The sequence below is a fragment of the Scylla paramamosain genome, chromosome 10 (genome assembly GCF_035594125.1).
Source record: "Scylla paramamosain isolate STU-SP2022 chromosome 10, ASM3559412v1, whole genome shotgun sequence".
Lineage (NCBI taxonomy): Eukaryota > Metazoa > Arthropoda > Malacostraca > Decapoda > Portunidae > Scylla > Scylla paramamosain.
In genome coordinates this window covers 3,822,487-3,848,044 of record NC_087160.1, presented here as the reverse complement: position 1 = coordinate 3,848,044, position 25,558 = coordinate 3,822,487, and the positions used below count along the sequence as shown (strand labels likewise).

The 25,558-nt window shown below is 39.6% G+C and overlaps 1 protein-coding gene across 7 annotated transcripts in view; it reads right to left on the bottom strand.

Annotated features, from left to right (window-relative positions):
• Positions 1-25,558, bottom strand: part of LOC135104119 (palmitoyltransferase ZDHHC8-like) — a 47,917-nt gene that overhangs the window by 15,488 nt on the left and 6,871 nt on the right. For 2 of the 7 annotated variants that reach the window (XM_064011136.1, XM_064011130.1), the window contains 7 exons: positions 24,900-25,057; positions 23,493-23,665; positions 23,121-23,156; positions 21,209-21,403; positions 20,341-20,491; positions 15,572-15,601; positions 4,021-4,331 (listed from right to left, as the gene is read on the bottom strand). In XM_064011136.1, coding sequence (XP_063867206.1) covers positions 4,021-4,331; positions 15,572-15,601; positions 20,341-20,491; positions 21,209-21,403; positions 23,121-23,156; positions 23,493-23,665; positions 24,900-25,057 — 1,054 coding nt within the window. The remainder of the gene's footprint in view (positions 1-4,020; positions 4,332-15,571; positions 15,602-20,340; positions 20,492-21,208; positions 21,404-23,120; positions 23,157-23,492; positions 23,666-24,899; positions 25,058-25,558) is intronic. The other 5 variants (XM_064011135.1, XM_064011131.1, XM_064011137.1 and 2 more) reach the window with 5 other exon arrangements.

Sequence of the window (25,558 nt, the reverse complement as noted above, 5' to 3'; positions counted from 1 at the left end):
CCTTTCCTGCATCTGATCTGATACGTTAGTTAAAGAAGGTACAAGCCAAACTCCTACAGAGACCCCCATTGTCCCCCTGTGTCCCATTTATGCATTCATAACTGGACTCCAATCAGCCCTCATACATGCAACCATTCTTCCTTGATCCACAGACATCCCTCTCACACCTAACACTTTACACTCTTCATTATTCCCATCCGAGGTCTTTTCCTTAGTCTGAAAAATCCTGTTTACCAATTGTTCTTTGTCCATCTTCTCTAATTGTCCTAATCATTGTGACAATCTGCTCTGCTCCACCAGCTTTCTTTTAACACCTGTTCTCCTTTGAACATCCTGATTTCTCTTTCTGTTCTTGTGTATTGCTTCACACATTTCTGGTCCTCTGATGCCTCTCTTCTGCTTCCAAGTTCCATGTTTCAGTTTATACAATGCTATCTGTACAACTACATCTTCAAATTAAATTAATCCACCAAAAAAAAAATTTAAGGTAAAGTAAAAATGAAGCTGTAAGTGAGAGTGTGTGTGTGTGTGTGTGTGTGTGTGTGTGTGTGTGTGTGTGTGTGTAAGCATTATTGATTCCTAGGAAGGCAATGGTTACAACCTGATCTCAATACTAAATTGCTGTGTTTGGATATTTGTTTTCTTCTTGAATTTCACCTTGCATGTGTAAAAAGGGAAGGTTGTGTGAAAACAATGACATCATTACCATTGTTGTTGTTATTATTATTATTATTATTATTATTATTATTATTATTATTAATGTTATCATTATTTAATTCACATAATTTTTATATATTTAGGAGAGATCTTAATTTGGTGATTTATCAGCACTACATAACTGACTGCATGTGTGGCACAAACTCAAGGCAGTTGTGACATGTCTTCTGAATGGACATTAACATTCTCAAATAAAAAAAATTAATAAATAAATAAATAAATAATCCAACAAAAGAGCCCAGTTCATTAGCAGCGTCCCGGTGACTTTGTGCTAAATTGGGAGAACACTGTACACTGTACTGCAGTGTGATAGACTGCTGTCTTGCTTGGGTCTTGGCTAGAGTGTGACAAGTGGCAAGGGGTCATGATTGATTTAGTCCAAAGTCAAGCTATCAGTCAGTGTTCACTGACCTGTGGTAACTGACTGATGATTTCCTGGGAATGATGGGGCACGGGTTATTCCAAGGAAGCGGTTTTCTCCTAATGCAGGCAAAATACCAAATTGTATTATATGGGTGTGCAGTAATTTTCTTTTGACACATAAATTGCTTACCAATCAGGGGCACCAAATATGTGCTGGGTGGAGGGACACTTCCCTCACTTTAAAAAGTGTGTGGACGTCACACAGACTGTCCCCGACACTTTTTAAACAAGCAGAACACTATACATGTAAACAATCCCTTCCCTTTCACTGTAATGTTTCTCTAGCAAGAGTATTTCCCTTCAAAGTGTTTGATCTAACTCTTAAGTTGTAACTCTGATATTTCAGAACCTGAGGGAGATATACTGTTGTCAGTATCACTAAGGGCACACTGCACTATCCTACCTGTGTCCCTTGTGTTTCAAGGCTCTCCTCCCTCTCTCTGTACTTTCTAAAGTCTCACCAGTAGAAGGGAAAGAAAACTGGTCAACTTGTTCGTTGTTTACCACTTTGGTGCGTCCATAATGGACACTCATAGCACCAGGTACACTTTGTTGTCACAAAACACATTATTGATGGGAGATTTCTCTTCTGTTTATAAAGTCAAACTAAGATCTTGTTCTATAAATAAAGAATTGTATGGGAAATGGGAACCCTCCTCCACTTTATTTTCATTCCTTAAAATTACTTGTTCTCAGTCCTGAGAGACAGCAAATTTGATATGATTGATCCGGACTCAAGAAAACCAAGGCAAGCATAAGATATATTGCAAACAAGTATATTTCTGAGGTGAAGTTAGGACAAGTCAGTCTTGAGAATAATAATATTGCCAGCCTCACCCTGCACCAAATGATGTCAGGGCAAGGATGCAGGCATCACAGTTGACCAGTCTCTGTCTCTCTTCCACTGTGGGGTGCCATAGCCTAGCCATGTGGCTCCCTCTTTACACTCTGCTCACTATGGAACTCCTACAATCCCTCATATTATGGTATGCTCTGCCTCAATCCCCACACAGGCTCTTACAGAATAAGACAACATGCCTATTCTACAAAGGGGAGGAAAGAGGTGAGTGGGCAGTGTTGTAATGTGTACTAGTGCTCTACTTTCACTCCATATGCTGAGTCAGCCTCGTGTAGGAAGCAATGAATAGGATGCATGTGCAGTATATTCCCAACATATCACAAAGTATTTCTTGAACACGTGAAGACATCCCGTGCTGCCCACATGACTACAATGTAAAAGTATCAACTAAATACATTCACTAACAAGTCACTAGTCATCCAACTAGTTATACAACTACCAAATCATAAGCATTCCCCTATTTCAGTTATTCATTCATCTGTGACCCAATCCAATCTTGTTCAATATGAATGACTACTTGGAAGTTGCATAACAGGTAAATTACTTGTGATCAACAAAACAGACAAATGCCATTATTGAATGTTTTGGTCCATTCCTGTGCTAGTAGGCATTGTAATTCAGTACATACGAGTGCTGCACTCTCTTTGACATCAAGCTAGTAGTTAGAAAGCTTCTTGACACCCAGTGAGTGCATGAGGCACAAGGTACAAGTAGTACTTTTGGGTGTGTAAACCACAGACCTGCTGGTACTCTGGGGCAAGTGCCTGAACCTGGCGGTCTAACCCATTCGGCCACAAGCCTCCTTTAATACAAGACATTGACAGCATTAATAAGAAAGGTCTTATCACTGCTAACTGTACCATATTTCACTGTGTGTGTGTGTGTACCTTCCAAGAGAGGCAAGAACTAAGGCTTGCAGGATGACACATTTGTTGTTTTAGAAGGCAAGAAAGTGCAGCTGCTCTCAAAGCCCTTAGTACTACTCAAAGGTTACTATGTCAGTCTCTTATGACAAACACTCAACACAACAAGGAAGCTGTGTCATTTCTGTGAAGACGTGCTTGTCACTCTCCTCAGCATGATGAGAGTTGGATCTAATGTTTCAAGAACCCATTCAAGTAATACCTCCTTTGTGATGCAACACACTGCATGTTCTTTGGCAGAAAGATGGGCAAGGCAACCCTAAACATTCTGATCAATCCAATAAAAAGTTAACAATGAACATAAAATAAAGTTAGTGAAACTGCCCCAAGGCATGACCATCTTAAAGGAGTTGGGAGTACACTGCAGTATATCAGTGGGTATTATGTCTAACATACTGAATTACTTAAAGAAGACTCCAAGTGAGTAGCATTATTTAGAACCAGTGTAGCAGAGCAGCCAAGAGAGGCAAGGAGCACGGCTGTCTGTCCGGCTTATTTAGACATGTCAATAAAAGTGCTGCTAATTCTAACATTCAAAGTGGGCACCTCTAACTCATAATCTTTCTCTTTACACTGTTATGTACACAGCCTGCAGTATATTACAAAGTTAAAGTGATTACAAAAGTAAGACCTTATTGAAGTTTTTTCAAAGGAACCTCTTGATGGCACAAAATATATGGACACCTCCTGATCAACACACTTGTGACTTACACCTGCACTACACACCATGGGGCAGGACTCAACACTGTCAAGATATTCACCACAAGCATGTGAGAGAAGCAGTTTTATTACATTGCTAATTATTAGTGTCCTATACTTGGTCCTCACAGGAAGCTAGACAAATTAATAAATCCAGAACAGACAACTATAGAGAAAATACTTCTGTCTATTGTGCTTTGCAGATTTTAAACTTATCATAACCAAGAAAAGGAAAGAAAATCATTATTAGCAAGACTGGAATAGATGAATGTTATCACAATACAAGTCATGGAAATAGCTGTGTTAATACTAAAATTAATAAACTTGCATTCAACAACTGACTGAGTCCTGAAAAATTAGACTTTCTCTGAGGCACAAGCAGCAGCATGGCACACTCACCTAGGTCGTGAGGAGTGAGGGGACCGCGGTGGCCGTGTAACCTGCTGACTTGCATTAGCCTTGCGGGGAGAGTCCACGTATTGGTGGTGGTGGTGGTGGTGGTGGTAGCCGGGGTGGTGGTGGGGCGGTGGTGCGTCAGGCTGGAAGAAGTTAGTCTTGGAAGGGTGACGTGGCAAGGGAGGAGTGGGTTCGCAGTCCTGACTCTGGCTCATCCCTGGTGGGGGCTGCCCACCATCCTCCACACCCTCTCCTGCCCCGCCGCCTCCTACAGCCACTGATGACGAAGTTCCGGCCCCTCCCCCCTCCACCAGCTACAGGTAGGGAGACAGCACTGCATTACCACTAAGCCGCACTACACTACTACTGCTACCTAACAGTATGCTTCTAAGCTTACAGGGAGCCTTAATATCTGATATCTTAAGTCATACAGTAAAGGTAGGTAGAGTCAAAGTATTTAGGAATGGTAGTAACCTTAGCATCATTAAGATCTAGTTAGCTCATTACTTGTCCTTACATTAACACAAACTCTTCAGTACAGCAGCACATGTAATACTATTCTCATCTTCTGAAATGCAAGGCACAAAAAAAAGAGAGATATCATACAATAATTCCAAGGTGCCAAAAGCCAGCCAATCTCATACTCTTCTTTCTGAACCAACAAGCAGAATATGTAGAGATATTTAAAAAGCAAAACAAATTGAGGGCCTAAGTTTCCTCCACTCTTTTTGTAAATATAGCTCCATTAATACAAAGCACAAGACCTTCACTGCACTAGATAATCATAAACTATGGACAAATTCTCAAAGGCTTTCCCTAATCCAAGTCAGTTTTCTTTGAGACACTAATATATATATATATATATATATATATATATATATATATATATATATATATATATATATATATATATATATATATATATATATATATAGCATGCTAAGTGTCCACTTTACCAGAGATTGTCAGAACATCTATTCTCCAACCCTTCTGCAATCAACAGGCAATGCAAGGAGTGCACAATGCAGCAATGAGAAGTAGGTATGGGCTATAGCCAACTAAACTCAAGATGGAGCTGCACAATGCTTAGCAATATGCTTTGCTTTATGTCTACCCTCTTTTTCCTTTTTTCCTTTATCAATGGGATGAATTTTGGAGAAATACATCATGACGAAAAGGATCGGTGCATGATGGTGTTGCGATGGTCACTTGACATGCCCAAGCCTGGTCTACGTATGAGCTGCAGTTGAAAGGCTTCGAGTCTACACCTTTGCTAGCAGGCCTCACGTACTTGCATTAGCTTGAGAAACTATATTGAGGCAATGGTTGAAAATACTACCTTGAATTCAAATCTTGGATGAACTAACTCCAGAACCTGATTTCTCTCTCTCTCTCTCTCTCTCTCACACACACACACACACACACACACACACAAGAAAGTTACATTTGATTTCAAAAGGCTCCACTCCACAGCAGAGTATAGCTATTTTTTTCAGCTCAGCACCAGACGTTTTGCCAGCTCCAAGTGGAAAGCACAGCACTGGTGGCTCTGCTAACACACACATCCTTGTCTTAACATCATTGCTCACATTCTACCAGCTACATGTGGCACACGTCACTTTGCCTTGAGACTGTACTCATTGTGTAAACTGTGCTCATATTGTATTTCACAATATTTCAGTTTAGAATGCAATGTAAGCCTGTCTCCTACACTGCAATAGCTTGTCTTAACATTTCAATCAGTTATATATAATGGTTGCTTGATATAATTAAAAAATTTTCAATCAATATGTAACAAGTACATTGGATTCAAAGAACAATGTTTGTTTAAAAACTAAAATATAATCAAACTTTCAACAACTAAAACAAAACAAGAAATATTTTCAAGATAAATTACAGTAGATGCATTAGTTCAGCACAGTGACAATGCAGCCAAGTCTGTTTTCATGGAGCCAAATCTCACAATTTGTACGATAACCAATTCTATTTTGAACTGTTCTGAAGTTTAATATCCATTATTTTTGTTTAGTATAGAATGGGCCCCAAAGACTATTAAGAAATTTTAAATAATGTCAACAATATAATACTTTGGTTACACACACACACACACACACACACACACAAACAGTGCCTATAGATACCACTCTCACTCACTAAGACCATTCACCAAAATAAGACTCCCAAGTCTTAAAAAACTAAGAGTAGCATGAGTGAATTCCTTGATTGTTCCTCTGTCAAGGTGATCATGAAGTCTGGAGCATAACTAATTGAAAAGAACATGACCCTTGAGCTGAGCACCCCTCGCACTGATCCAAACCCTCAACACATCTACAGGAATGCCTCAAATCCAACTGAGAGTCTATAATGAATCAAGCACAACTGAGGAAGGAGAGCACATGGGGAAACAAGAAGGTGTCTATGTGTGTCTACATGTGGTTAAGCGCATGGCAGGTCTCCAGGTCCCTGGGCCGCATGGTAAAGTAGTGGTAGTTGTGGCTACAAGAGGGGGTCTGCTGGATAGTGGGGCAGGGGCTGGGCAGCGGCCGCAATACCTGTGAGAGCCAATATGCAACACTCATTGGCATGCCTTGCTGCTCAAACTGTGTGTGTGTGTGTGTGTGTGTGTGTGTGTGTGTGTGTGAGAGAGGAAAAACTTGTTGCATCTGACTGGCTTGCACAACCATTACAGTACTGTAATATCAATGCTGGATTTTTTTCCCTCCAAGTTAAATGCTTAAAAATACCAAGATTAACAATTGTTATTAATGAAATTAGACATTTAATTTATCCTATCATTAAGATATACATTGAAGGATTCAGTTCTCATTCTGTATCAGATCTTAAGGATTTGAATTCTCTAATGTTATTTTATATCTAGATGTCTAATTTAATTAGTACCTACTTCAACCTTGGTAATTTCTAAGCTATTATGCTGGGAGAAAAATGTTTTCAAGAGTCAAATCATACTGGTAGTTGTAGTGTTTTGTAATTCATGATATGTATCACAAAATTTAGTGTGATTCATTTGATGTTCACAATACACACTTACCTCTTGCCAGTCTGCCTCCTGTGTCTGTGGCAGTGTGACCACACATAGAGCCTAAGGCACACTGGCCAGCAATGAGCAATGGCACCAACACATGTGACACAACCACTAACCAAAGTGTTGGGGCTTTTGTTACAATACAGGAAAGAAGAGTTGGACAAAACACTGAACCTCCATAAGAGTCATGAAATAAAGCATCTCACTAATATTTGAAATTAAAGGAATTTTAAAGTCATTAAACTTGGAAAGAGTTGCAATGGAATGAGGATTACCTTATAGATGTTACTGACACTGATGTATAATTTTGTGATGTCTGTGAAAAAAACCTGACCAAGAATAAACCTAAAACAACCAATTAAGGATGAGAGTGAGTTTACTGTACAGTAACCTAAAACAACCAATTAAGGATGAGAGTGAGTTTACTGTACAGTGTTACAAGCACAGAGTTAAGACACTTGTACTGGAATAAAAATGACATACACAAAAGACATGGAAATAATATTAAACAAATTCAGTGGAAACTGACACTTCAGGACATTTTTTTTTTTTTATGTTAGTTTTTAACCGAATATTTCTGGCACCACTCAGCAGCCTGTGACCAACTGACATCCCTGTACAAGTAATGGTCAGTGTGGATTCAAGAGATCCAGCAGCAGAACAACCATCCCATTCTGTCTTCCTTGGTAAAAGGACACACACTGCTTTCTCTGTATCACATAAAACCAATCAAAGTCCTTTAAAATTACAAATTCCTTTTTAGTGTCTTTCCTCTTTTCTCAGTAAGAGAGATGCACTTTTAGCATAATCAGGTTCCTGGAGCACCTACACAAGTCTGGAATCAATTTAACCATTTCACTTAAAATGTAGATAAAACAAAACATAACTGAGCAAAATAATGAACACTTGACATTATCTCAGCACACATGCAGTAGGGTAATCTGTCTCAAAGTACATGTATATCACAGCCAACCACTCCCACAGTCACTTCCGCAGCTTGTGAATTCCATATTTGTTCATGATAGAGTTGGTTAGGTGTTGAAAGAGGTGTGCTATCAATGTCACATGAACAGGGGAATACTTGTACATTTGCGCCTTCTTGTAATACTTCCTGTTATTGCATGTGAGAGGTGACAAGTGTTCAGTATTTTCAAAGAATTCTTCATAGTTTTAGTATCTATTCCAAACAAGGCAGTTGAGTACCTAGTTTAAAATACCTGCTTGAAGAACCTGATATGAAAAGGTGCACTTCCAAATGAAGTTAAGGAGTAAAGGTGAGGAATTAAATATGGAGAGGATACACGTCATCCTTCTTCCCATATAATAAGAAAACAGAGAGGACTTGGAGTGTGAGTAAATCTGGTATGCATTTGTGGTGGGTGTAAGAAAATGTCCAAAAAAATAAGAGGACAATACTGTAGTGTATGAAAGATAGGGCTGAAAGAATGGAAGGAGTCCAGCATGTGAGAAAGGGATGCAAGGCCAGAAATCACTGTGGACTTGTGTGATGAAAAATAAGGACAGTCCTGGAGTATGTGAAAAGGCTGAAAGAATGAGAGGATTTCAGCTTGTGAAAAGGAAATGCAAGTCCAGAAATCACTGAAGACTCTTGTGTGATAAGAAGTCATTAAATAAAGACAAAGATAAATGAAAAGATTAGCAAAGGAACTGTACATGACATTCATATGAGCTCAGTACATGGCATTCATATGAGCTCAGAGTAATTCCATTCACACAATCAGGTCAAAATATTAAATAGTGTTGGTTTGCCACACTTGTGAGCCATAACATGGTGGATGAAAGGCCCATGTGGATGCTTTCCCACACACTATTCCTAACACCTATCAACACCACAGGGCAGTCCATCCACTCAACACACCGGGCCTTCTGTGCTCCCAAGAAATTTTGACACTGTACACAAACTTCTGGCAATAAGAATCACTGCCGCCGACCAGTAGTACCTTTTGTGAGCATAATGTGCCCCCCTGACATCCATTACTGGGCCTCAGCTCCCCACATCTGCACATTTACCACAACATCCACGGAACTCATGCAAAAAGACATTAACACAATACCACAACCATACAATCATACAACCATGTACAACCCACTTTTTTCCCACAAAATCCTCAGCTATACATAATGCATTTCCCTTTAAGCTACTGATGGAAATTTAGTCAAAGCCACTTGTTAGCACTTTTTGCCATATTTTTTTTTATTTTATTTTTATTCAATATTGAACTCAATAATTCCTCAATGAATGACACACACACACACACACACACACACACACACACACACACACACACACACACACACACTTCTACTGATCGCATTTATGCTGTTGCTTGCTAATCACCTGGTATTAGCATGGCTTTGCTTATTTATACACAGCTTGCCATGAACAACAAGGATTTGCATCAAGTCTTATCATTACCCCAGATAAGCAGACCACTCAGGCACCACACTCAAACTGTTTCTGCTTGAAATGAGTCTATCCTAGTGCCAAAACTCAATCTGCACTAAGAGGGTCTCAAAATCATTCCTGGGTAAAAAGCTTTTCCCTAACTATGAAACTATATACATATGAAGTCTATATAGAGGTGTAAAAGTCTTAGGGATTAGTGTTGATACCTGTATATGGTCTCCTATCCTTTCTTTGCCTTCCAGTACACGAGAACATTTGCCAACACAATCTAGAGACCAATGAGGTTTTTCTTTATTATGTATCTGTAGAAGATAGTATTTAGAGATGTAAAAGGCCTAAGGGAGTCAGTACTGATGCCTGTGATTGGTCTCCTATGGTTTTATTTGCCTTCCAGTATAGAACATTAGCCAAAACAGCCTAGAGACCAACAACAGGTTAGCCAAAACACCCTAGAGACTAACGACAGGGCATCCAAGATGCGTCACAAAAAACAAGTCCATTAAACACACAAAACATGAATCACAGTTCCCTCAGTAGAGGCAAGAGTATCACAATGGTAACAGTTACATGATGTTTAATTAGGATATGCCAATAATCCCCCAAGCCACAACTACATTAACAAGATATAAGGTAGCAAAAAGAGGCCAGCCATCCATGCCAGGAATAATTTTCAGAGTAGTAAACATGACTTGCAAAATACACAGAATGGATTACTACCCTCTGCTTCCATTCCTATCCCTTCTAAGCTTGCCCAATAGGAGTAAGCATGCAGCACATAACAAAATGTATATGCCTTCAAAAGAATACTCCAAGTAGCTGCTTTGCTCCACACTAAGGGATGGAACCATGCTATGAACACAGACACCTAGTCTCCTCTATTGTATACTCACTGCATCCAAGCTGTCTTTCTCTAACTATTAAAAACACACCATTTCAAGATCATGGGAAGAATTAAATATTATTACTCAGGTCACATCAATGTCTAGCTAGTGAACTCAGCAGCTTCTATACTAGTGTCTAGATCTTAACAGAGGCATGCAGACCACACCATTGCAGCTTGACGGTTAGTACTTACAGGGATTACATCCACTAGTGAATGGGAAGGCACATGGGTTGAGAGAGAGAGAGAGAGAGAGAGAGAGAGAGAGAGAGAGAGAGAGAGAGAGAGAGAGAGAGAGAGAGAGAGAGAGAGAGAGAGAGAGAGAGAGAGAGAGAGAGAGAGAGAGAGAGAGAAAATGATACAGAAAATATAAGAACTAATCAAAATTGTCCAAACCAAGCCACACTAGATGAAGTAAATGCAGGTGACTGTCAACACCACACAACACAAGTCCAAGTCTTGCTCTGGCTCAATACTTCCTCCTCTCCCCAAAAGGAGGCTGGAGGCTCTGTCTCAGGCAGCAAAATGACCTGCAGCAACTCAGCACTCAAAAATGGTCTTCTTTACCTAGTTACACAAAAATATACAGAGAACCAATACAATAATAACTTCTGTACTTAAAAAAAAAAATAAGGTGTAATGCCTCAGTCAAAACACTTAAAAAATAAAACAAAAATGTCTAATATATTCAGTGAGTCAGGGGCTTGTAAGGTCACAACACATGGCTTGGTGATTCACGGGTTGGTAAAGGCATTCTAGAGTCTAAACTATTCGATAAAGGGAAAAATTTCTTAAGACAAACATGCTAATACCAGCAGTGTAAAATAACAGTTAATAAGGGAAAAGAGAGGAAATGGTTTGAAATATTGTCCAGTGTGAAGGTTTCATGTCATGAGAATTAAACCAAGAGAGACAGAAAGATTGCAAGACTAAGGTAGCATGATGACTTGGTGAAACACTTCATGGGGTTTCAGGAACAGTGGTGAAATGTTTGTCAAATTAGTGGAGCATTAGTCATAACAGGATTAACATTTCTTATAAATGAAAATGAATGAACTCAAGCTTCTTATTCACAAGATTCATTCTGCTATGTATTTTACCTCTCAATGATAACAAAACTCACATAGAACCTACATCATAATAGGAAAAAATCTATGCATCCTGTAATGAATACATCTATCATGTGCATGATGAATTGGTCCCTTCACACTGAGCCAAGCACAGCCTAAGGGGTCTCTGGTCCTTTGTCACCTTACTGAGCTGTATTTTGGTCAATGTGGCCTTGTCTCATTCTATTACTGACTTCCCTTTCTACTCCATGTGCACTGTGAGTCAATGAGGGTGGCACAGTGACATGCTGGGCAGCTGTGACAAACATCTGAGAATTTAAAAAAAACTGCCCATTACATGACTGCACCAACTCTGTTGATACCCAGTGTGTGGTGGTAGTGGTAATGGTGATGGTAATGGTAGCAATGACCATAATGATGATAATGGTGGTGATGATCAAAACTGACAAAAATATGATAAAAGGCAAGGATAGAAAGGAGTGTATGACAGATTCTCTCTCTCTCTCTCTTGCTTTCTCGTCTATACTTTTTATAATTCTTTCCACAAGATATCCATAGAAAGCACAGCAATTCAAGCCAAGCTTTCTAACATGCCTGCCTGTCACTTAAACAAGTCAGACAACACCTGCAACTCTAGTAATACATCCCACTGGTCTATCACTCTATCTTGGAAAACATTAATTCTGCACATCCATCTCTGCTCTTCTCTTCGCAAGTTTCTTTTTGTGTCCTCATAATGCAAAGTTTTCTAACTGACACATCTTCCACATCCATCTTTTCTGTTACACATTTCTCCACAGATCAAGTTTTTCTTTTCCATCTTTCATCCAGCTTAGGTACAGTAATTTCTCTAATCTTTCCTTGTGTGTGGGTGTGTGTGTATGTACATGGTGGTGCCTGCCATGATGGCCTCTGTAGACCTTCCTTCATCCACATCCTTCCCTTCTCTCTACCACACCTTCATGATGTACTACAGTGCTGCTATCAACACACTGCCCCTTCCCCCCCTCAAACCTCTCTTGTTGCAACACTGATAGGACCTCCTTGGAAGTATGTTGCTTAAAACAGTCCATATAATTAAAGCTGTACATCTTGGAAGACTACATTTTACCAACACTACAAGCCAATAGCTTCCCTTGATTACTGTTATACCATAAAGCAAAAGTACAGAGGCCTACAACATGCACACAATCATGCAGATCCTACCCTGGTTTCCTTGTAAGTTTTAGGTGCTTTCTTGTTCCCCAAAAGGAACACAATCTATTATGACTGATGAAAACAGGAAAAAACAACTCAAATTTATTATTCACAAACCCATTTCCCAAAGAGTAAACAAATGAAATCCCCACATTGTTACCTGCTAATAAAGAGAACACTTGCTTGATAGGCTTAGATTTCCTAGGATTTAAAGAAACTGGTTCTCAAATAGAGTGGTAGATGATGGAAATGGACTCAGTAATCATGTTGTTAGTGTTAGGTCAAGAGGAAGATTTAAAAGACCAGGTTAATTTAATGATAGGGATGAAAGATGTTTTAAACAGCAACTGCCACACGTAGGCCACCTGGCTTTCTGTAGCTTACGAGCCAATATACTGCACTATCTTACCTTCACCAATCAGCACTAAGCTTACTCACTCCTACCAATCATCACAACATGGGAAGATACACAAGTGAGATCCTAAGACTGAAAAACAAGCAATCTAATGAGAAACACTCACTATTACTGGCACATCCCAAGTGAAAAGTTCCTTACTACACTTGATAAGGTGTACTCAGATGAAGACAAACACATACATACATACACATAGACCTGGACACATACCTACATATATAGATACACATTCCCAAAGTACTTTTATCTGGCAAAAAAGTGGGTTCAATATCTCAGGTGGATAGCAATGGATGGTAATAGCACACCATTCCCTCATAATGATCATACAATACACATCTACACAGTGATGACACACCCTCTCCCTCTCTCCTCAATCAAACTAGTGAACACTTAGGAAAGAAGAAGTAAGAGTAGAAGTAAGAGTAATGTGGAGAGGAAAAAGAGTACCTAAATAATGAAGAAAGATGATGATAGGAAGAAAAATTAAGATGAGAGTATTTTATTGTTTCAGGATGTCCATGAAAGGAGACCAAAACATAGGATGAAAGGTTAAGGAGGCAAGGATGATTGTCATGAGTTGGTTGATATAGTAGTATTAGCAGTAGTAATATAAGAGGTGCTGAGTAAACAAGCTTGATGGTGGTCAGTGTCAAATATTGTCAACATCACAACAAACAAACAAAGAATGGGCCTTTCACATGAGGCAACTTGTTGTGGCTACTGACTCGTTGTTTTTGAAGGAGGGTTTTCACATGAGGCAACTAGTTACCTGTGCCGAACAGGCCAGTTATCCTGTGGGCAGGGGGCAGGCACAGGAAATTGAGTGCTGGAACAAGTCACCTTGTGCAGAAGGGCCAAAAAAAAAAAAAAAAAAGTTGTGTGAAAACTAATAAATGTTATCAACACACTCAATCCACACACTAGGTCAAAGAAATTTCATATATTCTTGTGTGAGAAAGGAAGGGACTTGACAAAGTGATACAGGTAAGACCATCATCCTTTCCTGTATTATAATGAAAGCACAGAATTGGTATGAATTACCTGCACCATCAGTATCTGAAAACACCAGAGACTTGAGGGCATGTCATGAATTCAGAGAACAATGTTGTAAAAGCACAGATGCATATGAAGTGACAAGTACTAACACAGTATACCCATCAATGCTGCAATAGTACAGTACATAGTAATGTCCATGATGTGCATTAATGCTCCACACACACACAATGAAAGCTGACTGAAGTAAAGATGTGGTGTCTATCTGTAAAGAAGGTTCCCTCCAATCCACAGGTCCAGGAAGAAGGCATCTTGCTTGTGTGAAGGCGACTACAGTGGGAAGTAACCCTGTTATGTCTGTAGATGGGATGAATCATTCAGAACAAGGAACAAAGGCAATGGAAAACTTAAGCAATGAAAGAGAAGGGAGACAACAGAAAACATCAGACTGAACAAGAAAGAATAGGAGAGTAGGAGAGGAGAGGTGAGGGAAGGGTAGGAGAGACAAGGGTAGAGAGAAGGGCGGAGGCACTGGTACTGTGGGACTGGCACAAAACTCACCTGTGTGGTGGCCAGATATGCCCAGATGGAGCACGGGTTGAGCACTAACGAGGGAAGCAAGGCTATACGGTGGTTTGCAGCCACCTGCTGCTGGGATCAGGGTGAGGCACAGCCACCATCTGCAACATCAGGCAAACAACCGAGCCTTTATACCGCTGACTTTATGTTTTGAGCATCTTTCCCCAGGCCAGTAGTTCTTTGAGGGTTGCTGACAGTGGCAATTTTGACCACAAGTACTATGGCATGCTAACTGCCTTTTTTTTTTATGTCAAATATGATACCATACAGCAAGAGCTTTCAAAACCATATAAGCAGAATAGGAGAGTCTATTTGCCCTGCATTCACCAAAGGTGACACCGTAGCACTGACCAAACTGTTTACTGTCCACAGGGTTAGAGCGTTCCAAACAACCTTCTACATACAGCATAACACTACCCGACAAAGCCACTCAGAGAAACATCAGTACCGCTTCACTATCCAGGTACTTACAGCATTACCATCATTACTTTGCAGGGCAACCGTTCCTCTATCTCCAAAATGATACATAGCCAATGTACAAGGCACAAGGCCAGCACAGGTTGTGAAACCTTGGCACGTGGACAGTTACTCCTCTCGGTAACCTCAACATGACACCCTCAGGCAGCACCTCTTTTCACCGAGGAGCAGCACTTCAGTTTGCCAGTGGCCTGCCCAGGAGGGTAAGAGCCTGTAGTGGACTGGGAGATGGGGATGACTGGGAGGGGGACAGGGAATTAGAGGCCAGCAGGAGGGGGTGGGGTGGGGAGGAAATGGAAGCAAGGCAGGGTGGATGGGATCATTAGTGAAATGAAAACTACCAAATTCCATGCACCTTGGCATGCACTGCCCATGTACCACTACCAGTAAGGGAACATGCTAGGGGCACAACACAATACTGCATGACCCACCACCATGCACCTCAGATGGACTGGCATGCAAAAATACTTACGTTGTCCTGAGCAATCAAGCCTGCCGTATCCTGTAGGACAAAAACCAGTTTTATGGCCATGCAGACCCACCCCGATCCTTCAACTCAACAGTTGCCCTCATTATGGAAGTGAACGACCCCCACACTGCCCCATGACATGAGTGGCACCACAACACCACACTCACACCTGGTAACCCTCACCCCAATCAATGCCAATATTGATACATCCCTTCACTCAAGACATAATACTCACTATTTCCTCTCAAGTATCATTTCAATTCAATAAACACAAAGAGGAAAATGGCATGTGCTCATGTAACTAAGTAGCAAACTGGCCTGTATTTCTGAAAACACATAAGAACTGAAACAAAATTTTGTCTTAACCAGTGTTTTATATACAAATGAGAGAGAGAGAGAGAGAGAGAGAGAGAGAGAGAGAGAGAGAGAGAGAGAGAGAGAGAGAGAGAGAGAGAGAGAGAGAGAGAGAGAGAGAAATTGTGTCTGCCAGACTTGATTAAAGAATAAATAAAATGGAAAAGATCTATATGCTGAAAGGTGGAGAGGAATGAAATGAGCAAAAGCACATCTGTCCTGCATCACAGTGTGGAGAGGTGCACTGCTAATGTGAGGGCAACACTAAGGATGCAGTGAGTGGAGGAGGAAGCGAGTGAAGCAAATGAGGTGTGGTGGGGGTGTCCAGTGTGTTATTGGGTCCCTCCCCCACACTAAGACTGTAGCTCAACTCCTTGTCTCACTGTTCTGACTGGCACTGTCTCACACTAGTGCTTACTGTCTAGTGCTGTCACAGGGAAGTCTATGGGAGCACCACAGCCTCCACTGCACCAGCCCTGAGCTAATGGTTAGGGCCATACCATGAGAAAGAGTATCAGCCAAGCTATACAGTCGTCACTTAAGGACGCAGCAACAAAGTGTCCTGGATGACCCAGTGATGTTCTCATGTCATGTCAACAGTTCACTAATGTGTACAAGGGCTAACAGTCTAACACTAGCACTAATCAACACTGGTGCTTGTTTGCCATGGTTCTTATGGACTGCTATCACAAACTGTATCTACAGATCTCTTTACACCTGGTCCTTTTTCCAGATGTAAGTTGTCAAAAAAAAAAAAAAAAAAAAAAAAAAAAAAAAAAAAAAAAGGAAACAGTAAGTTGAACCAATAAAAAAGCAATAAAGTCATATACTAAGCCACAAAATATTTCTACTTTCATACATACATACACTCACCTTTTTTTTCCATTTAGCCTCCTCATTCAGTCCTCCTCTTCAATTATTCACAATTGCTATTCTTCCAAATGATTTTTTAGTATACAAACCAAACTTACTCTTTGTACTTCCTGAATTTTGTATAGCCCCTTCACAGAAGACAAAAATCCCACCCCTTTCATCAAACAATTTCTTCTCTTTCCCAGTAATTCTGATACACTTTTGTCTGATCCAAGTAACTTCCAATACCCAGCATTCATCAACAACCAATACCCAACACTCACTGACATTCTTGTGTTCATCAGCTTTCACACTTAAGGCTCCTTCCTCTGTTGAAGCAATGAGCTGATGCTTCTCTCTAACCTTCAAAATATCTATCTCATGTTTTGTCCACTCTATCCTTGATATAATCTGTAACCCTTCCTCCCTTTCATTTTACAGGATAAATCTGTTAGAAGCCTTTACTAACACCTTACTCACACTTCAGCCTTCCCCTTTGCCTCATAAACCTTATTTTTCACTTCTATGATATGGTGAATTAAGATTCCTGATCTATCAACAACAACTGAATGCAATATGACAGTTATTCCCAAAGCAGCTTCTGTAAGTCACTAGTTTCAAGTGTTATTCTTTGACTGAGGTGTGATCTGTTAGCAGCCTGTTGAGTGGGCCAGGGCACAGCAGCACAGGTGAGTGTAGGCAGCACAGTGTTACCTCTACTCTCTTCCCACTGCCAACCTCACGGCTAAGTATTAAGGTCAGGTTACACAAGCTAGTAATGGACCCCAGAGGCAGTGACATGCATGTGATGGCAGATCCCCAAATGTTAAAATTAGTGTTAACTCTACATGGAGGGAGTGAATCACCGGTGGCCTCAACACAAACACATCACCTTCATGTCTATACAATAATTTTCTCTTTAACTCTTACCCATCAGAAATGAATAACTGATCATGGAAAAGAATGGCAGTAGAGTGAATCTGCAGTATAAAAATTACATTAGCAGAAATTCAATTCATCTTCATATTCTCAGAGAACAAACACCAAAGTAGTAGATATTTGTTCCAGCACATTTCATAATTTCCCTTATTTGTTTATTTGTAACACACCAAACTGCCGTGCATGCACTGTTGCATTTTTTACCCCATATTAAACAACTGACCATTTCTTCTTAACTAAAAATAAGTTACAAAATTTGAGGCACTCATCTCACTCCTCCCTCACTTCTGCATCCTTGCTGAGCCCCACACACTTGTCCTCTCAATATACTGAGATTACTGTATGGTACAGCCACAAAGTTTGTACAGCCTTTACTTCTGACACATGGGAGATAATGATGTTGAATGATAATACAATGATACTAACTCTTCTACCAGATGCATGATGAGTGTTTCGCAACAATAACCTAGTATATATCAACAATATGGTGCCAATTACAACTAATATGATGCCTTAATACCAAATGAAGATTGAAACTGAGGTGAAAGCTGTTCCTGGACAGATAATTTCTCTTTTACAAATCTGAATGTTTCTGTTGCACTTGGAGAAAGGAAATGTAGCAGTGATGGTGGCAGTGGTAGTGATAATAATGGTGGTAATGGAGATGATGATGATAATGATGAGAATGACAAGGCCTAAACCAGTGCCAGGACCACCACAGCAGCTGGCTTTTCCACCAGTCAGGCCACCAGTAAGTACCATGAACACCAAGGTCCAGGTGATTTTAAGGGTAGCCTTGAGTGTCCTGCCACTATAAGTGCATGTGAGTGAGCTGTGTGAAGGAAGGACTGCCAGGAATGTGAGAAGCAAGGAAATCAAGGGGTGTTTTATCCACACCTCAGTGTGAAGTTACTGGAGAAAGCAGGGCAGCACTGAGATAGGTAGATGGACAGATAGATGGATATTTAGGTGATATACAGACAAAGAGAGAGACAGATACACAGAAAGAAAGACAGACAGATAAACAGAAAGGTAGATAAATAGACAGATAAATAGACATATCTAGATAACTGATTTGTAGATGAATACAGATAAATATATAGTATTAATTTTTCACCAAGCAAATTTTTCATATACAAAATTTTGTCAAATTTTCTCAGATTTCGTCTTGCAACTAATTTCTGCATCAATTTACCAATCAAACCAAAAATTTTTTTCCCAAAATCCTAAAAACAATTTGTACTTGAATATACAAATCCAATCAGATGATTTTCCTTCAAGTCACAAGAAAACACACATCAAAACATTTCTTAAGGATCCGCCCAGGCTGGTCACTGCGTCAGACAGACTCAGCGATGGAGCAAACACACCAAGCAACTCACAAGCAACTCAACAGCAACTCAAACCCAATCCCTTAAAAAAAAAAAAAAAAAAAAAAAAAAAAAAAAAAAAGCCACCAACTTTTCTTTTTCCCTTTTATGCACTCTTCAGTGCAGTAGCAATAGTTAAATGTTAAGTGTAAGTGGCATCAGCTATGATAATAAATGACTGATTAATTATGTTTTTTTTTTCTAAGAGATTTTGTTAAACTGAAGGTACTAGTCATGTGCTGTTCACAAAGAAAAAAAAACCTGTTCATTATAGTTTAGTCCTGTACCATAGTATAGGACTGAACTATAATTCTAGTCTAAGGCTGATAATACTAATCAAACCATTCCCTGTAGAACCTTGCAAGTCATTTGATTGTTCCCTGCATACTATGACTGGGAAAGAAAAGTTTGACATGACAATCTGATCCTAAGACAACTAATGAAGCATTACTTCTCTAATATATACAAGATAATGCTGAATGTTTCCAGAAATTATGTTGCATTGATAATTATTTATACCAAGAAAAATACTAATGATATTTTGCAGCTAAATAATATCCACTCCGCCAATGTGTTACCAATTTGTACTTGAGAAAATTCCTACTTAATGTATCATGAAGATGCACAAGGCACATTCAACACTATATCTCTGGAACAAGCTGGTCAAATGAATGAATGCCCTGCAGATCCTAAATGCATAGTCTGCTGTGGGGAATACATAATGAGCATCACCTAATGAGTCAGTTACATGTGTGAATGGTGATGGAAGTGATAGTACCCAAGGAGGATAATCTTTTTTGCTGTTGTTTTACTGACTGCCAATTAAGAATGCTGTCTCATTACACCAATCTGGACTAAAGGAAGACTAAAGTACCTACTCATTAATTTCTGAATGACAGACCTACTAATGCAAGATGTCCTTTTGCTCATCCACAACATGGCTCATGGTGACGGCTAAGGCAGTAGTGAGTGGCAGCTCGCTCAGCGGCACACACTGCACAGGGTAGGGAGGGAGTGTTGTGGCCACACCACATTCACTCTTGGCTGCAGAATGAACCAAGCAGTGGCACACACCACACATCCCACTCACACCCGCTTGGGGGAAGCACACACTTGGGGAACAGGTGCCCTTAGCGGGTGACAGGGGACAGGGAGGAGGTAAGCAGCACTGCCACAACACTCCCACAACACATTCCCATGAATGACGCATGTGTGGGCACATTTGTATGAACACAGGAGTGGGAAGTAGGTACTCACTTGGCTGTAGGCGGTAGAGTTGGGTGCCTGAACACCATTGTCCATGTACACACGCACTTGACTGTGGCTGGTGATGGTGGACACTGGGGCTGGCGGGCTGGACGACGGGTTAAACCTGTACCTCCCTATGTACTTGGCAGGTCTCTTTATGCTGCAATGAGGCAAGATGTGCATCAGTCACACTCAACACTGCTGGCCATGTATTCCACGAGCCTTAGGGATGCCATGGGGAGCTTCAACACCACTTCTTGGGGAGTGATAAAGCTACAGGGCTGTGTAACTAATTGTTTTTCTTGAACCATTACAAACATTTTCATATGTTGCACATCACTGCATATAATCCTAAACTAGTAAAATTCAAGCTGATTCCTCCTTGTGCCAAAGAAACACACTTGATGAACAGTTACGTGGTGTCTTTCCTTTAGGTGTTATCAGTTCCTCAGAAATATCTTCCTCTATTCACATCATTCTCTGATTAAGAATGATCAAATACTGTTTTTTTTATTTTCACCCTCCTATGACTACTCACAAAAAGAAATACCAAATTAAATACATTCACTGTTCCTGTGGCATATGACAAGGATATACTCGTATAAGCATGCATTAAATACTGAGAGTGAGATGAGAGGAAAAGAGTATCACAGCTTTCAGCACACTCACACACTCCACCCTGAACACACACCCCAGGTCCCAGCTACTGGACAAGGCCAACAACAAGAGCAAGGATCATCCGAAATTAGAAGATAAGTGTCCTCAAACCTCTGTTTTGAAAGAACTCAAGTCATAGGAGGAGGAAATACAAAAGGAGAGATGAATGATTGGGAATACTGGTTAACTCTTGCATTAGAAACATGGACAGAATACTTACCTTGGGTACTGGGGACCACATAGGATGAAGCAGCAGTTCTTACAGCAGCCGCGGGAGAAAGGATTGTAGCCGCCTCGGAACTTGCCCGTCACCTGCTCGTTGGTGGTGCGCCCCCGACTGACCAGCACCATGTGGAACCCCGTCAGGCCCAGAATGGGGATGAGGAGCAAGGCAATCACCCCCATCACCACCATACTGCAGGGACATGCCAAACAGACCCGTCAACACCCACCACCAGAAAATCAGTGGTTGTATTCAATATACCGTATTTCCTCGAGTATAGGTCAATCTTTAGTATAGACTGACCCTAGTTCCTGGCCAGCAAATTAGTATTTTATGGTATACTTTGTATAAAGACTGAGCACCTATATGTAGGGCAGTGACCTCTAACATCTACCTAATGAAAAAATCTGTTAACCTTAGAGTGCTGTGCCAGTAATGGAATGACAAGTTAAAGTATTAAATAACCACATTTTATGAGAGAGAGAGAGAGAGAGAGAGAGAGAGAGAGAGAGAGAGAGAGAGAGAGAGAGAGAGAGAGAGAGAGAGAGAGAGAGAGAGAGAGATATTTGTCATCATAGGTGGGCAAAACACACACACACACACACACACACACACACACACACACACACACACACACACACACACACACACACACACACACCAAGTAAGTATTCTAAATTTGTGAGCTTTACCTCCTAGGGGCACAACACATCTCTTCATTACAAAGTAACTGGTAAAGATTTGTCTTGTTTACTGGTCATAGTAAGTAAATATTTCATCTCTGAGGCCAAGAATTGCAAGTGATCCTTCTCATCATGATTGGATTCCTGAATTTTCAACCAAAGAAATCTGATCCTTGTGTCTAGGTTGATCCCCAAACTTTTGCCTAAATATCTGGCCTTCAGAACTTGATCTATACTGGAGGAAATATGGTATGTAATCTTTAAAAGCATTTGTGTGTTCTGTTATGATAGACAACGGATGTTTCCAAACTTTATGATTCCAATCTTTGCTTTTGTTATCATGGCTGCTGAGATCTCCAAACTTCACACATATATTTCCTGTTTCTGAATTACGATGGACAGCTAAGATCTAAACTTCACAATTGCAATCCTTATGTTTCTGAGTTATTATGGCTACATAAGATTTCTAAACATCACAAATATAATCCTGATGTTTCTGAGTTATGATTGCTTGCTTAGATCTCTAAACTTCACAACTGCAGTCCTAATCACTTCACAACAGTTATCCTTGCCTCCATAGCACATCTAAAATGACTTGGAATGAGCTGTCATTGCATGTATGTCACTGAGTAATGCCCTCCCTTACATAACAAGCCCAAAAAGTCCCACCAAGAAACCTCCTCCTTATCTAAAACTCTGAAACTGCTATCACCTTCTTGCCTAGAGTCAAGTCTTAAGCTTCTCTTATCTTATCGCAAAGCAGGTCTCTCAGCCTTCCTATCTCACCCTCACTCGCACACACTTGATTTCCACACACATTCAAATATAGTACAGTGTTACCTACTTCAACCACTAAACACATACAACACAGAGACAAACACACACACACCCTGCAAGAACTGCTTAGGAAGGAGGAGAAACTGTTGAATAATCTTAAAAGTATACATATTTATACCATTACTTTACCATCTCTAATAGGTAAAAATATATCCATACATATAATGCTTTGCCAACTCTACTAAAAATCGAAGCTACCTCACAATATGTACTTTGGTCCCAATTCAGTAATATATTATGGCAAGTTTTACTTTTACTTTTACGAGCTATGGATGGACAAGGCTACAGACACAGCTGGAGACTCGGGGTTGGCTGATGTGGCACCTTTACTACTACTTGCTCTCCACCTACACACTACTGCACTGACTAACTACCTGCACTGCACTGACCTTACGACCATTGACTCTGCAGGACTGTTAGTAAATCTGTGGGAGTGTGTTGGGGTCAGAGGAATATTTCAGGGCATTATTCTGCTTCTCAGTCAAGTTAAACTGGTATTAGGGGTACCACTACCCACCACCTTAAAGCTATCTGTCTCTCCCTCTCCAGTTTCCACTATTAGCTATTCTAAATCTTGAAGCACCTCTCTAAAAAAAAGACATCAGTGCTTCTTTCCTCCCATAGATAAGTAAAGATTAAAGGACTCAATTGAATTGCACAACCATGAAAGGTTTACTCTAAGTGGTAATGAAAGCTACTTCCCAAGACAGTGGAAGAAAAGTATGATGGTTTTAACTTTTCAAATTGCAGCCAAGACTCACCTTATTATAGTCATAACTTCAGTGAGGTTATCTTTTCTCTCCAGTACGTGGACAAGACAAAATGCGAAGATGGAGATCATATGAATGCTGAGTGAACAGAGAAACATGAAGAAATAGCGATAGTTCCTTCGACCTATGCAATTGTTGACCCACGGGCAGTGATGGTCAAATGTCTGTAAAGAGAACAAGTATTTTCAACCAAATCTTTCCTCACATCAATGTATAAAAACTACAGAAAAATAAATAAATAAATAAATAAATAAATAAATAAATAATAAAAGACAAATCATAAGAGAAAAGCATACATCCCTTCTTACTGAACTCTTCAGGCTTTCTCAGACCAGTGGAAAGTAAATAAATGTAAACACATATTAACATCCCCAATCTTAACAGCCATATTCTTCTTGAAACACAAAAAGCAAGACAAGTAAAGATGGCAAAGAAAACAAATATCCTCTTTTCCTGACAAAATACTATGTAAAATCTCATTTCATGAAAAAAAAAAAAATCCAAATTACAAAAATTATTAACCACTGGATTAATTCAACAAGATAATCTCATTGAAATTATCAAAAATTAATTAATTCATTACGATATTATACATTTCCTAATTATAGTTAATTTACCTCAGGATTAATACTAAGACAAGTGAAGTATAATAAACTGATGAATGTAACACACACACACACACACACACACACACACACACACACACACACACACACACACAGATATATAAATAGGTTTACTGACCTAACTTACAAGTAGGTCATGATAAAGATAGGTATCATAATTTAATAATACCATTTATAAAATTCAACAATAACACCACAATATATATATATATATATATATATATATATATATATATATATATATATATATATATATATATATATATATGACAAATTAGTAAAACTCAAATTAAATGAAACCCAAAACTTCAAGAACTGTGAACAAATATGAATATGACAAAGTAGTAAAACTCAAACAAAAATAAATAAAACACCTAACATTTTAAAAATTGTAAAATAAGGATATATTAGATTACATATAAAAATGTCCATGGAAAAAGATAAACTAGATAAAACACAGACATAAGATATAAGGAAAAAAAAGTAACATAAGAAGCAATAAAATTCTAAGACACTGAAGAATAAAGTACAAAACACACACACACACACACACACACACACACACTAATGGACTCTGTAACATGTTATAAAATTCTATAACATATTGAGCATTTTAAGTATATATTACAGAGATGGATTCTGTAAGTTTAAAGTTACATAAAACATCATGTAACTTAAGTATATATTACACACACACACACACACACACACACTGATGAAGCCGAGCGGAGAGCCAGCAGTGAGTGGCACAGAGGAATGGGTGTGGCCTTACCTCAATGCAATGGTTGCAGACTGAGCAATGTGAGCAACGTGGGGGCCGGTAAAAATGGCACGTGACGCACCACTTCATGCGCACCGTGATGCCGTTTATCTCTACATTTTTGTATAGTGGCGCGCGGAAGTCGTCATCCCGGTCCTCGTCTGTTGAGGCTGCAGAGAGATACAGTGATGGGTTATCATCATATCTGACATCACATCATCACATCTGACATTCAGTAAGGTGAAGGATAAATGATTGAGAAAGACAGGAAGACAAGGTTACAGGTTATCATCATCAGTACTTGAAACTGTTAGGTGAGGGACAAGAAATTAAGAGCAGAATTAACAAGATATTTATCCTCAAAATTTGGATAAAACTTTTGACTACACCCTTTGAGGAGCAAAACTTTCAGTAAGCCATTTTTTTTCCTAACCTTTTGTTTCCCCCCAGGCCTGTCCCCTCTTACATTAAATAAAAAAAACAAGGATGTTTCATGTTTAAAATACAACCACATTTTATTAAACATTCACTGGCATACAACAAAGTGCAAGATATAAAAAATTCATAATTGTGAAAGTAATTGACCGGATGTTTTTCTACGTTAGCAAGTTTTTTTTTTTCTCCTTCTTTCTGAGAAACACAGTAGCATAAACACTTGGAAATCATGCTGG